General features: G+C 52.7%; 1 protein-coding gene across 1 annotated transcript in view; it reads right to left on the bottom strand.

The window, feature by feature from the left end:
- Positions 1-11,990: 11,990 nt before the first annotated feature.
- LOC144490718 (phosphorylase b kinase gamma catalytic chain, liver/testis isoform-like) overlaps positions 11,991-15,055 on the bottom strand; it is an 8,136-nt gene continuing 5,071 nt past the window's right edge. Inside the window, exons 3-4 of the mRNA XM_078208427.1 lie at positions 13,651-13,705; positions 11,991-12,095 (exon numbers count right to left, since the gene is read on the bottom strand). Of these exons, the coding sequence (XP_078064553.1) occupies positions 12,026-12,095; positions 13,651-13,705 (125 nt within the window). The 3' untranslated portion in view covers positions 11,991-12,025. The remainder of the gene's footprint in view (positions 12,096-13,650; positions 13,706-15,055) is intronic.

Genomic DNA, 15,055 nt, shown 5'->3' with positions numbered 1-15,055 from the left:
GGGAGATATCTGTACACTGACTGGTGTCTCTCAGTCCCCTCTCTCTCTCTCAGGGAGATATCTGTACACTGACTGGTGTCTCTCAATCCTCTCTCTCTCAGGGAGATATCTGTACACTGACTGGTGTCTCTCAGTCCCCTCTCTCTCTCTCAGGGAGATATCTGTGCACTGACTGGTGTCTCTCAGTCCCCTCTCTCTCTATCTCTCAGGGAGATATCTGTACACTGACTGGTGTCTCTCAGTCCTCTCTCTCTCTCAGGGAGATAACTGTACACTGACTGGTGTCTCTCAGTCCCCTCTCTCTCTCAGGGAGATATCTGTACACTGACTGGTGTCTCTCAGTCCTCTCTCTCTCTCAGGGAGATAACTGTACACTGACTGGTGTCTCTCAGTCCCCTCTCTCTCTCAGGGAGATATCTGTACACTGACTGGTGTCTCTCAGTCCCCCTCTCTCTCTCTCAGGGAGATATCTGTACACTGACTGGTGTCTCTCAGTCCCCTCTCTCTCAGGGAGATATTTGTACACTGACTGGTGTCTCTCAGTCCCCTCTCTCTCTCTGTCAGGGAGATATCTGTACACTGACTGGTGTCTCTCAGTCCCTCTCTCTCTCTGTCAGGGAGATATCTGTACACTGACCGGTGTCTCTCAGTCCCCTCTCTCTCTCTCAGGGAGATATCTGTACACTGACTGGTGTCTCTCAGTCCCCCCTCTCTCTCTCAGGGAGATATCTGTCCACTGACTGGTGTCTCTCAGTCCCCTCTCTCTCTCTCTCAGGGAGATATCTGTACACTGACTGGTGTCTCTCAGTCCCCTCTCTCTCTCAGGGAGATATCTGTACACTGACTGGTGTCTCTCAGTCCCCCCTCTCTCTCTCTCAGGGAGATATCTGTACACTGACTGGTGTCTCTCAGTCCCCTCTCTCTCAGGGAGATATTTGTACACTGACTGGTGTCTCTCAGTCCCCTCTCTCTCTCTGTCAGGGAGATATCTGTACACTGACTGGTGTCTCTCAGTCCCCTCTCTCTCTCTGTCAGGGAGATATCTGTACACTGACCGGTGTCTCTCAGTCCCCTCTCTCTCTCTCAGGGAGATATCTGTACACTGACTGGTGTCTCTCAGTCCCCCTCTCTTTCTCAGGGAGATATCTGTACACTGACTGGTGTCTCTCAGTCCCCTCTCTCTCTCTCTCAGGGAGATATCTGTACACTGACTGGTGTCTCTCAGTCCCCCTCTCTCTCAGGAGATATCTGTACACTGACTGGTGTCTCTCAGTCCCCCTCTCTCTCTCTCTCTTGGCTCAGGGGATATCTGTCCACTGACTGGTGTCTCTCAGTCCCCTCTCTCTCTCTCTCAGGGAGATATCTGTACACTGACTGGTGTCTCTCAGTCCCCTCTCTCTCTCTCTCAGGGAGATATCTGTACACTGACTGGTGTCTCTCAGTCCCCTCTCTCTCTCTGTCAGGGAGATATCTGTACACTGACTGGTGTCTCTCAGTCCCCCCTCTCTCTCTCTCAGGGAGATATCTGTACACTGACTGGTGTCTCTCAGTCCCTCCTCTCTCTCAGGGAGATATTTGTACACTGACTGGTGTCTCTCAGTCCTCTCTCTCTCAGGGAGATATCTGTACACTGACTGGTGTCTCTCAGTCCCCTCTCTCTCTCTGGGAGATATCTGTACACTGACTGGTGTCTCTCAGTCCTCTCTCTCTCTCTCAGGGAGATATCTGTACACTGACTGGTGTCTCTCAGTCCCCTCTCTCTCTCTCAGGGAGATATCTGTACACTGACTGGTGTCTCTCAGTCCCCTCTCTCTCTCTCTCAGGGAGAAATCTGTACACTGACTGGTGTCTCTCAGTCCCCTCTCTCTCAGGGGGATATCTGTACACTGACTGGTGTCTCTCAGTCCTCTCTCTCTCTCAGGGAGATATCTGTACACCGACTGCTGTCTCTCAGTCCCCTCTCTCTCAGGGAGATATCTGTACACTGACTGGTGTCTCTCAGTCCCCCCCTCTCTCTCTCAGGGAGATATCTGTACACTGACTGGTGTCTCTCAGTCCCCTCTCTCTCTCAGGGAGATATCTGTACACTGACTGGTGTCTCTCAGTCCCCTCTCTCTCTCTCAGGGAGATATCTGTACACTGACTGGTGTCTCTCAGTCCCCCCTCTCTCTCTCTCAGGGAGATATCTGTACACTGACTGGTGTCTCTCAGTCCCCCCTCTCTCTCTCTCAGGGAGATATCTGTACACTGACTGGTGTCTCTCAGTCCCCTCTCTCTCTGTCAGGGAGAAATCTGTACACTGACTGGTGTCTCTCAGTCCCCTCTCTCTCTCTCTCTCAGGGAGATATCTGTACACCGACTGCTGTCTCTCAGTCCCCTCTCTATCAGGGAGATATCTGTACACTGACTGGTGTCTCTCAGTCCCCCCTCTCTCTCTCTCAGGGAGATATCTGTACACTGACTGGTGTCTCTCAGTCCCCCCTCTCTCTCTCTCAGGGAGATATCTATACACTGACTGGTGTCTCTCAGTCCCCTCTCTCTCTCTCAGGGAGATATCTGTACACTGACTGGTGTCTCTCAGTCCTCTCTCTCTCAGGGAGATATCTGTACACTGACTGGTGTCTCTCAGTCCCCTCTCTCTCTCTCAGGGAGATATCTGTACACTGACTGGTGTCTCTCAGTCCTCTCTCTCTCTCTCAGGGAGATATCTGTACACTGACTGGTGTCTCTCAGTCCCCTCTCTCTCTCTCAGGGAGATATCTGGACACTGACTGGTGTCTCTCAGTCCCCTCTCTCTCTCTCAGGGAGATATCTGTACACTGACTGGTGTCTCAGTCCCCTCTCTCTCTCTCTCAGGGAGATATCTGTACACTGACTGGTGTCTCTCAGTCCTCTCTCTCTCTCAGGGAGATATCTGTACACTGACTGGTGTCTCTCAGTCCCCTCTCTCTCTCTCAGGGAGATATCTGTACACTGACTGGTGTCTCTCAGTCCCCTCTCTCTCTCTCTCTCAGGGAGATATCTGTACACTGACTGGTGTCTCTCAGTCCCCTCTCTCTCTCTCTCTCAGGGAGATATCTGTACACTGACTGGTGTCTCTCAGTCTTCTCTCTCTCTCTCAGGGTGATATCTGTACACTGACTGGTGTCTCTCAGTGCCCTCTCTCTCTCTCAGGAAGATATCTGTACACTGACTGGTGTCTCTCAGTCCCCTCTCTCTCTCTCAGGGAGATATCTGTACACTGACTGGTGTCTCTCAGTCCCCTCTCTCTCTATCTCTCAGGGAGATATCTGTACACTGACTGGTGTCTCTCAGTCCCCTCTCTCTCTCTCAGGGAGATATCTGTACACTGACTGGTGTCTCTCAGTCCCCTCTCTCTCTCTCAGGGAGATATCTGTACACTGACTGGTGTCTCTCAGTCCTCTCTCTCTCAGGGAGATATCTGTACACTGACTGGTGTCTCTCAGTCCCTCTCTCTCTCTCTCTCAGGGAGATATCTGTACACTGACTGGTGTCTCTCAGTCCCCTCTCTCTCTCTCTCTCAGGGAGATATCTGTACACTGACTGGTGTCTCTCAGTCCCCCCCTCTCTCTCTCTCTCAGGGAGATATCTGTACACTGACTGGTGTCTCTCAGTCCCCTCTCTCTCTCTCAGGGAGATATCTGTACACTGACTGGTGTCTCTCAATCCTCTCTCTCTCAGGGAGATATCTGTACACTGACTGGTGTCTCTCAGTCCCCTCTCTCTCTCTCAGGGAGATATCTGTGCACTGACTGGTGTCTCTCAGTCCCCTCTCTCTCTATCTCTCAGGGAGATATCTGTACACTGACTGGTGTCTCTCAGTCCTCTCTCTCTCTCAGGGAGATAACTGTACACTGACTGGTGTCTCTCAGTCCCCTCTCTCTCTCAGGGAGATATCTGTACACTGACTGGTGTCTCTCAGTCCTCTCTCTCTCTCAGGGAGATAACTGTACACTGACTGGTGTCTCTCAGTCCCCTCTCTCTCTCAGGGAGATATCTGTACACTGACTGGTGTCTCTCAGTCCCCCCTCTCTCTCTCTCAGGGAGATATCTGTACACTGACTGGTGTCTCTCAGTCCCCTCTCTCTCAGGGAGATATTTGTACACTGACTGGTGTCTCTCAGTCCCCTCTCTCTCTCTGTCAGGGAGATATCTGTACACTGACTGGTGTCTCTCAGTCCCCTCTCTCTCTCTGTCAGGGAGATATCTGTACACTGACCGGTGTCTCTCAGTCCCCTCTCTCTCTCTCAGGGAGATATCTGTACACTGACTGGTGTCTCTCAGTCCCCCCTCTCTCTCTCAGGGAGATATCTGTCCACTGACTGGTGTCTCTCAGTCCCCTCTCTCTCTCTCTCAGGGAGATATCTGTACACTGACTGGTGTCTCTCAGTCCCCTCTCTCTCTCAGGGAGATATCTGTACACTGACTGGTGTCTCTCAGTCCCCCCTCTCTCTCTCTCAGGGAGATATCTGTACACTGACTGGTGTCTCTCAGTCCCCTCTCTCTCAGGGAGATATTTGTACACTGACTGGTGTCTCTCAGTCCCCTCTCTCTCTCTGTCAGGGAGATATCTGTACACTGACTGGTGTCTCTCAGTCCCCTCTCTCTCTCTGTCAGGGAGATATCTGTACACTGACCGGTGTCTCTCAGTCCCCTCTCTCTCTCTCAGGGAGATATCTGTACACTGACTGGTGTCTCTCAGTCCCCCCTCTCTTTCTCAGGGAGATATCTGTACACTGACTGGTGTCTCTCAGTCCCCTCTCTCTCTCTCTCAGGGAGATATCTGTACACTGACTGGTGTCTCTCAGTCCCCCTCTCTCTCAGGGAGATATCTGTACACTGACTGGTGTCTCTCAGTCCCCCCTCTCTCTCAGGGGGATATCTGTCCACTGACTGGTGTCTCTCAGTCCCCTCTCTCTCTCTCTCAGGGAGATATCTGTACACTGACTGGTGTCTCTCAGTCCCCTCTCTCTCTCTCTCAGGGAGATATCTGTACACTGACTGGTGTCTCTCAGTCCCCTCTCTCTCTCTGTCAGGGAGATATCTGTACACTGACTGGTGTCTCTCAGTCCCCCCTCTCTCTCTCTCAGGGAGATATCTGTACACTGACTGGTGTCTCTCAGTCCCTCCTCTCTCTCAGGGAGATATTTGTACACTGACTGGTGTCTCTCAGTCCTCTCTCTCTCAGGGAGATATCTGTACACTGACTGGTGTCTCTCAGTCCCCTCTCTCTCTCTGGGAGATATCTGTACACTGACTGGTGTCTCTCAGTCCTCTCTCTCTCTCTCAGGGAGATATCTGTACACTGACTGGTGTCTCTCAGTCCCCTCTCTCTCTCTCAGGGAGATATCTGTACACTGACTGGTGTCTCTCAGTCCCCTCTCTCTCTCTCTCAGGGAGAAATCTGTACACTGACTGGTGTCTCTCAGTCCCCTCTCTCTCAGGGGGATATCTGTACACTGACTGGTGTCTCTCAGTCCTCTCTCTCTCTCAGGGAGATATCTGTACACCGACTGCTGTCTCTCAGTCCCCTCTCTCTCAGGGAGATATCTGTACACTGACTGGTGTCTCTCAGTCCCCCCCTCTCTCTCTCAGGGAGATATCTGTACACTGACTGGTGTCTCTCAGTCCCCTCTCTCTCTCAGGGAGATATCTGTACACTGACTGGTGTCTCTCAGTCCCCTCTCTCTCTCTCAGGGAGATATCTGTACACTGACTGGTGTCTCTCAGTCCCCCCTCTCTCTCTCTCAGGGAGATATCTGTACACTGACTGGTGTCTCTCAGTCCCCCCTCTCTCTCTCTCAGGGAGATATCTGTACACTGACTGGTGTCTCTCAGTCCCCTCTCTCTCTGTCAGGGAGAAATCTGTACACTGACTGGTGTCTCTCAGTCCCCTCTCTCTCTCTCTCTCAGGGAGATATCTGTACACCGACTGCTGTCTCTCAGTCCCCTCTCTATCAGGGAGATATCTGTACACTGACTGGTGTCTCTCAGTCCCCCCTCTCTCTCTCTCAGGGAGATATCTGTACACTGACTGGTGTCTCTCAGTCCCCCTCTCTCTCTCTCAGGGAGATATCTATACACTGACTGGTGTCTCTCAGTCCCCTCTCTCTCTCTCAGGGAGATATCTGTACACTGACTGGTGTCTCTCAGTCCTCTCTCTCTCAGGGAGATATCTGTACACTGACTGGTGTCTCTCAGTCCCCTCTCTCTCTCTCAGGGAGATATCTGTACACTGACTGGTGTCTCTCAGTCCTCTCTCTCTCTCTCAGGGAGATATCTGTACACTGACTGGTGTCTCTCAGTCCCCTCTCTCTCTCTCAGGGAGATATCTGGACACTGACTGGTGTCTCTCAGTCCCCTCTCTCTCTCTCAGGGAGATATCTGTACACTGACTGGTGTCTCAGTCCCCTCTCTCTCTCTCTCAGGGAGATATCTGTACACTGACTGGTGTCTCTCAGTCCTCTCTCTCTCTCAGGGAGATATCTGTACACTGACTGGTGTCTCTCAGTCCCCTCTCTCTCTCTCAGGGAGATATCTGTACACTGACTGGTGTCTCTCAGTCCCCTCTCTCTCTCTCTCTCAGGGAGATATCTGTACACTGACTGGTGTCTCTCAGTCCCCTCTCTCTCTCTCTCTCAGGGAGATATCTGTACACTGACTGGTGTCTCTCAGTCTTCTCTCTCTCTCTCAGGGTGATATCTGTACACTGACTGGTGTCTCTCAGTGCCCTCTCTCTCTCTCAGGAAGATATCTGTACACTGACTGGTGTCTCTCAGTCCCCTCTCTCTCTCTCAGGGAGATATCTGTACACTGACTGGTGTCTCTCAGTCCCCTCTCTCTCTATCTCTCAGGGAGATATCTGTACACTGACTGGTGTCTCTCAGTCCCCTCTCTCTCTCTCAGGGAGATATCTGTACACTGACTGGTGTCTCTCAGTCCCCTCTCTCTCTCTCAGGGAGATATCTGTACACTGACTGGTGTCTCTCAGTCCTCTCTCTCTCAGGGAGATATCTGTACACTGACTGGTGTCTCTCAGTCCCCTCTCTCTCTCTCTCTCAGGGAGATATCTGTACACTGACTGGTGTCTCTCAGTCCCCTCTCTCTCTCTCTCTCAGGGAGATATCTGTACACTGACTGGTGTCTCTCAGTCCCCCCCTCTCTCTCTCTCTCAGGGAGATATCTGTACACTGACTGGTGTCTCTCAGTCCCCTCTCTCTCTCTCAGGGAGATATCTGTACACTGACTGGTGTCTCTCAATCCTCTCTCTCTCAGGGAGATATCTGTACACTGACTGGTGTCTCTCAGTCCCCTCTCTCTCTCTCAGGGAGATATCTGTGCACTGACTGGTGTCTCTCAGTCCCCTCTCTCTCTATCTCTCAGGGAGATATCTGTACACTGACTGGTGTCTCTCAGTCCTCTCTCTCTCTCAGGGAGATAACTGTACACTGACTGGTGTCTCTCAGTCCCCTCTCTCTCTCAGGGAGATATCTGTACACTGACTGGTGTCTCTCAGTCCTCTCTCTCTCTCAGGGAGATAACTGTACACTGACTGGTGTCTCTCAGTCCCCTCTCTCTCTCAGGGAGATATCTGTACACTGACTGGTGTCTCTCAGTCCCCCCTCTCTCTCTCTCAGGGAGATATCTGTACACTGACTGGTGTCTCTCAGTCCCCTCTCTCTCAGGGAGATATTTGTACACTGACTGGTGTCTCTCAGTCCCCTCTCTCTCTCTGTCAGGGAGATATCTGTACACTGACTGGTGTCTCTCAGTCCCCTCTCTCTCTCTGTCAGGGAGATATCTGTACACTGACCGGTGTCTCTCAGTCCCCTCTCTCTCTCTCAGGGAGATATCTGTACACTGACTGGTGTCTCTCAGTCCCCCCTCTCTCTCTCAGGGAGATATCTGTCCACTGACTGGTGTCTCTCAGTCCCCTCTCTCTCTCTCTCAGGGAGATATCTGTACACTGACTGGTGTCTCTCAGTCCCCTCTCTCTCTCAGGGAGATATCTGTACACTGACTGGTGTCTCTCAGTCCCCCCTCTCTCTCTCTCAGGGAGATATCTGTACACTGACTGGTGTCTCTCAGTCCCCTCTCTCTCAGGGAGATATTTGTACACTGACTGGTGTCTCTCAGTCCCCTCTCTCTCTCTGTCAGGGAGATATCTGTACACTGACTGGTGTCTCTCAGTCCCCTCTCTCTCTCTGTCAGGGAGATATCTGTACACTGACCGGTGTCTCTCAGTCCCCTCTCTCTCTCTCAGGGAGATATCTGTACACTGACTGGTGTCTCTCAGTCCCCCCTCTCTTTCTCAGGGAGATATCTGTACACTGACTGGTGTCTCTCAGTCCCCTCTCTCTCTCTCTCAGGGAGATATCTGTACACTGACTGGTGTCTCTCAGTCCCCCTCTCTCTCAGGGAGATATCTGTACACTGACTGGTGTCTCTCAGTCCCCCCTCTCTCTCAGGGGGATATCTGTCCACTGACTGGTGTCTCTCAGTCCCCTCTCTCTCTCTCTCAGGGAGATATCTGTACACTGACTGGTGTCTCTCAGTCCCCTCTCTCTCTCTCTCAGGGAGATATCTGTACACTGACTGGTGTCTCTCAGTCCCCTCTCTCTCTCTGTCAGGGAGATATCTGTACACTGACTGGTGTCTCTCAGTCCCCCCTCTCTCTCTCTCAGGGAGATATCTGTACACTGACTGGTGTCTCTCAGTCCCTCCTCTCTCTCAGGGAGATATTTGTACACTGACTGGTGTCTCTCAGTCCTCTCTCTCTCAGGGAGATATCTGTACACTGACTGGTGTCTCTCAGTCCCCTCTCTCTCTCTGGGAGATATCTGTACACTGACTGGTGTCTCTCAGTCCTCTCTCTCTCTCTCAGGGAGATATCTGTACACTGACTGGTGTCTCTCAGTCCCCTCTCTCTCTCTCAGGGAGATATCTGTACACTGACTGGTGTCTCTCAGTCCCCTCTCTCTCTCTCTCAGGGAGAAATCTGTACACTGACTGGTGTCTCTCAGTCCCCTCTCTCTCAGGGGGATATCTGTACACTGACTGGTGTCTCTCAGTCCTCTCTCTCTCTCAGGGAGATATCTGTACACCGACTGCTGTCTCTCAGTCCCCTCTCTCTCAGGGAGATATCTGTACACTGACTGGTGTCTCTCAGTCCCCCCCCTCTCTCTCTCAGGGAGATATCTGTACACTGACTGGTGTCTCTCAGTCCCCTCTCTCTCTCAGGGAGATATCTGTACACTGACTGGTGTCTCTCAGTCCCCTCTCTCTCTCTCAGGGAGATATCTGTACACTGACTGGTGTCTCTCAGTCCCCCCTCTCTCTCTCTCAGGGAGATATCTGTACACTGACTGGTGTCTCTCAGTCCCCCCTCTCTCTCTCTCAGGGAGATATCTGTACACTGACTGGTGTCTCTCAGTCCCCTCTCTCTCTGTCAGGGAGAAATCTGTACACTGACTGGTGTCTCTCAGTCCCCTCTCTCTCTCTCTCTCAGGGAGATATCTGTACACCGACTGCTGTCTCTCAGTCCCCTCTCTATCAGGGAGATATCTGTACACTGACTGGTGTCTCTCAGTCCCCCCTCTCTCTCTCTCAGGGAGATATCTGTACACTGACTGGTGTCTCTCAGTCCCCCCTCTCTCTCTCTCAGGGAGATATCTATACACTGACTGGTGTCTCTCAGTCCCCTCTCTCTCTCTCAGGGAGATATCTGTACACTGACTGGTGTCTCTCAGTCCTCTCTCTCTCAGGGAGATATCTGTACACTGACTGGTGTCTCTCAGTCCCCTCTCTCTCTCTCAGGGTGATATCTGTACACTGACTGGTGTCTCTCAGTCCCCTCTCTCTCTCTGTCAGGGAGATATCTGTACACTGACTGGTGTCTCTCAGTCCCCTCTCTCTCTCTCTCAGGGAGATATCTGTACACTGACTGGTGTCTCTCAGTCCCCTCTCTCTCTCTCTCAGGGAGATATCTGTACACTGACTGGTGTCTCTCAGTCCCCTCTCTCTCTCTGTCAGGGAGATATCTGTACACTGACTGGTGTCTCTCAGTCCCCCCTCTCTCTCTCTCAGGGAGATATCTGTACACTGACTGGTGTCTCTCAGTCCCTCCTCTCTCTCAGGGAGATATTTGTACACTGACTGGTGTCTCTCAGTCCTCTCTCTCTCAGGGAGATATCTGTACACTGACTGGTGTCTCTCAGTCCCCTCTCTCTCTCTGGGAGATATCTGTACACTGACTGGTGTCTCTCAGTCCTCTCTCTCTCTCTCAGGGAGATATCTGTACACTGACTGGTGTCTCTCAGTCCCCTCTCTCTCTCTCAGGGAGATATCTGTACACTGACTGGTGTCTCTCAGTCCCCTCTCTCTCTCTCTCAGGGAGAAATCTGTACACTGACTGGTGTCTCTCAGTCCCCTCTCTCTCAGGGGGATATCTGTACACTGACTGGTGTCTCTCAGTCCTCTCTCTCTCTCAGGGAGATATCTGTACACCGACTGCTGTCTCTCAGTCCCCTCTCTCTCAGGGAGATATCTGTACACTGACTGGTGTCTCTCAGTCCCCCCCCTCTCTCTCTCAGGGAGATATCTGTACACTGACTGGTGTCTCTCAGTCCCCTCTCTCTCTCAGGGAGATATCTGTACACTGACTGGTGTCTCTCAGTCCCCTCTCTCTCTCTCAGGGAGATATCTGTACACTGACTGGTGTCTCTCAGTCCCCCCTCTCTCTCTCTCAGGGAGATATCTGTACACTGACTGGTGTCTCTCAGTCCCCCCTCTCTCTCTCTCAGGGAGATATCTGTACACTGACTGGTGTCTCTCAGTCCCCTCTCTCTCTGTCAGGGAGAAATCTGTACACTGACTGGTGTCTCTCAGTCCCCTCTCTCTCTCTCTCTCAGGGAGATATCTGTACACCGACTGGTGTCTCTCAGTCCCCCCTCTCTCTCTCTCAGGGAGATATCTGTACACTGACTGGTGTCTCTCAGTCCCCCCTCTCTCTCTCTCAGGGAGATATCTGTACACTGACTGGTGTCTCTCAGTCCCCCCTCTCTCTCTCTCAGGGAGATATCTGTACACTGACTGGTGTCTCTCAGTCCCCCCTCTCTCTCTCTCAGGGAGATATCTATACACTGACTGGTGTCTCTCAGTCCCCTCTCTCTCTCTCAGGGAGATATCTGTACACTGACTGGTGTCTCTCAGTCCTCTCTCTCTCAGGGAGATATCTGTACACTGACTGGTGTCTCTCAGTCCCCTCTCTCTCTCTCAGGGTGATATCTGTACACTGACTGGTGTCTCTCAGTCCTCTCTCTCAGGGAGATATCTGTACACTGACTGGTGTCTCTCAGTCCTCTCTCTCTCGCTCAGGGAGATATCTGTACACTGACTGGTGTCTCTCAGTCCTCTCTCTCTCTCAGGGAGATATCTGTACACTGACTGGTGTCTCTCAGTCCCCTCTCTCTCTCTCAGGGAGATATCTGTACACTGACTGGTGTCTCTCAGTCCCCTCTCTCTCTCTCTCTCTCAGGGAGATATCTGTACACTGACTGGTGTCTCTCAGTCCCCTCTCTCTCTCTCAGGGAGATATCTGTACACTGACTGGTGTCTCTCAGTCCCCCCTCTCTCTCAGGGAGATATCTGTACCCTGACTGGTGTCTCTCAGTCCCCTCTCTCTCTCTCAGGGAGATATCTGTACCCTGGCTGGTGTCTCTCAGTCCCCTCTCTCTCTCTCGGGGAGATATCTGTACACTGACTGGTGTCTCTCAGTCCCCTCTCTCTCTCAGGGAGATATCTGTACACTGACTGGTGTCTCTCAGTCCCCTCTCTCTCTCTCAGGGAGATATCTGTACACTGACTGGTGTCTCTCAGTCCCCTCTCTCTCTCTCTCAGGGAGATATCTGTAAACTGACTGCTGTCTCTCTGTCCCCTCTCTCTCTCTCAGGGAGATATCTGTACACTGACTGCTGTCTCTCTGTCCCCTCTGTTTTTTTGTTCCTCACCTGGTTTCTTTCTCACTCAGGACTACTTTGTGTGTGAGGTAGTCGAAGAGTTCTCCTCGTTTCATCCTGCAGGGGAGAGAGAGAGAAAAATCCAGCAGAGTTGAACCTCAGAGTAATGGACACAGAATACGAATGCACCTCCGCACTGATTTAGCTGCCGATTCGGTCAGTCGCTTTGTCACAGTACAAAACAGCTGCAAAACATGCTAAAAGTGGAAAGCATTGCATGGCCGGTTTAAACAAAAGGCAGTTCTTTTTTCCTGCGCTGAAGCGAAGCTGGTGCATGGAGTACACAGACTGAAACATCGGACCGCGAGGCGAGGCGGTCGTGTCGCCAAGGCGACAGGTTGTTTTACGAATTTTGTACCCATCAGTTTCAACTCGGCGTTTGCACAGCGGCAGCCGATCAGATTTGAATCTGATGTTTTGATAACCGGTAAACCAATCCTCCTGTGGGGAATTTTTGCTGTGTCACCGGGGGTATGAGAGCCACAGCTCCCAGCTCCAAACGGCCACACAGCCACTGCCGCCACGGTTCACAGCTAGAGAGACAGACACGCACAGACAACAACTGTCTCTAACAGCGTAACAGCCACATTGATGTCTTAAAAGAAAGCCTGATCTCAATCACAAAGGTACCAACAGAAGATCGTGAAGATAAAGAAGACAGAACATTCCAGAAGATAACAAACCTGTTTAAAATTTTGAGTTTAACTAAAAATTCTGTTGTTTTTGTTAAAAAGTGGGAATCGAATTTATCTGAACAGCATCCCATTAGAATGGTGTTTTATTGGGTTTGTTAATAGTTTAGTTAACCTGTTCACTGTTAGTTAGTGAAATAAAGTGTTAGTTGTTTTTGCAGAGAGAGTCTCAGGGAGTCATTCTGATTTAACCACTAGACGTTGCTGAAGAGTAGGTCCTTTGAGGCGATGGTCTGGTGGTATTATCGCCAGACTATTAATCCAGAAACCCAGCTCATGTTTTGGGGTTCGAATCCCGCCACGGCGGATGGTGGACCAAAAACCAGACGCTAACCTGAGAAATAGCCTATTGTTGGGGCGGGGGGGGGGTGGGGAAGGTGGATATGTCAGCTCAGGTATAAGAGAACAGACAGGGGGACAAAAAGCAGAGAGAAGCTCTCAGCTCCGGAGAGACACGGCAACCGCCAACTTAGCTCAAAGTCTCATCTGACTGGCAAAGGTACCAAAAGAAGACGGAGATTCCAGACAGAAGGAAGGACAGAGAGGACCAGAAGGTTCTGAAAGACACCAAACCTGGTTGTAATTTAGAGAGTGACTAACAATTCCGTTTTGTCGTTAATGAGTGGGGATTGTAATTATCTAAACAGCATCCCATTAGAATGGTGTATTATTGGGTTTGTTAATAGTTCAGTTAACCTGTTCACCGTTAGTTAGATAAATAAAGTGTTACTTGTTGCTTTTACAGAGAGAGTCTCAGGGAGTTATTTTGATTTAGCCGCTAGAAGTTGGTGAAGGGCAGATATTCCCCCCGCTCTCACACGCACTTTAACAGATTATGAAGGGAGGGACTCCTCTGCGAGTTAGTTCTCAGAGAGCGGATCACCCTCCCCTTCAGAACAAGAGTAAATTCTGAAACTTACAGGTCAAACACGAGGAAGGTGACCGTCTCCGAGGTGTAAAAATCGATCAACGTGACTGGAAAACAGAGACGGAAATGGAAAGGAGTCACCTCAGAGTGGAAACACAGGCTGTCCGCGCTGTCACGTCACGCCCAGGCTTCTTCCTGCGCACTCAGGCCCAAAACAACTCCTAGGCTCCGGCCTGCGGTGAGGCCACAATGCGACTACTGAGGCTGCGGCCTACAGCGTGGGCTGTCACCCGACTCCCAGGCTGCGGCCTGCGGTGAGGCCACAATGCGACTACTGAGGCTGCGGCCTACAGCGTGGGCTGTCACCCGACTCCCAGGCTGCGGCCTGCGGTGAGGCCACAATGCGACTCCTGAGGCTGCGGCCTACAGCATGGGCTGTCACCCGACTCCCAGGCTGCGGCCTTCAGCGCAGGCTATCACCCGACTCCCAGGCTGCGGCCTGCAGCGCAGGCTATCACCAGACTCCCCAGGCTGCGGCCTGCAGCGCAGGCAATCACCAGACACCCAGGCTGTGGCCCACAGCGCGGGCTGTCACCTGACTCCCAGGTTGCCCAGTGTGTTACCCAGACCCCAGGCTGCGGCCCAGTGCGTTACCGAGACCCCAGGCTGCGGCCCAGTGCGTTACCCAGACCCCAGGCTGCGGCCCAGTGCGTTACCCAGACCCCAGGCTGGGGCCCAGTGCGTTACCCAGACCCCAGGCTGCGGCCCAGTGTGTTACCCTGACCCCAGGCTGCGGCCCAGTGTGTTACCCAGACCCCAGGCTGCGGCCCAGTGTGTTACCCAGACCCCAGGCTGCGGCCCAGTGTGTTACCCAGACCCCAGGCTGCGGCCCAGTGCGTTACCCAGGCTGCGGCCCAGTGCGTTACCCAGGCTGCGGCCCAGTGTGTTACCCAGACCCCAGGCTGCGGCCCAGTGCGTTACCCAGACCCCAGGCTGCGGCCCAGTGCGTTACCCAGACCCCAGGCTGCGGCCCAGTGCGTTACCCAGACCCCAGGCTGCGGCCCAGTGTGTTACCCAGACCCCAGGCTGCGGCCCAGTGTGTTACCCAGACCCCAGGCTGCGGCCCAGTGCGTTACCCAGGCTGTGGCCCAGTGCGTTACCCAGACCCCAGGCTGCGGCCCAGTGCATTACCCAGACCCCAGGCTGCGGCCCTGTGCGTTACCCAGACCCCAGGCTGTGGCCCAGTGTGTTACCCAGGCTGCGGCCCAGTGCATTACCCAGACCCCAGGCTGCGGCCCTGTGCGTTACCCAGACCCCAGGCTGCGGCCCAGTGCGTTACCCAGACCCCAGGCTGTGGCCCAGTGTGTTACCCAGACCCCAGGCTGCGGCCCAGTGCGTTACCCAGGCTGCGGCCCAGTGTGTTACCCAGACCCCAGGCTGCGGCCCAGTGCATTACC

This window comes from Mustelus asterias, unplaced genomic scaffold (genome assembly GCF_964213995.1).
Source record: "Mustelus asterias unplaced genomic scaffold, sMusAst1.hap1.1 HAP1_SCAFFOLD_3675, whole genome shotgun sequence".
NCBI lineage: Eukaryota > Metazoa > Chordata > Chondrichthyes > Carcharhiniformes > Triakidae > Mustelus > Mustelus asterias.
This window is presented reverse-complemented; position numbering and strand designations above follow the sequence as displayed.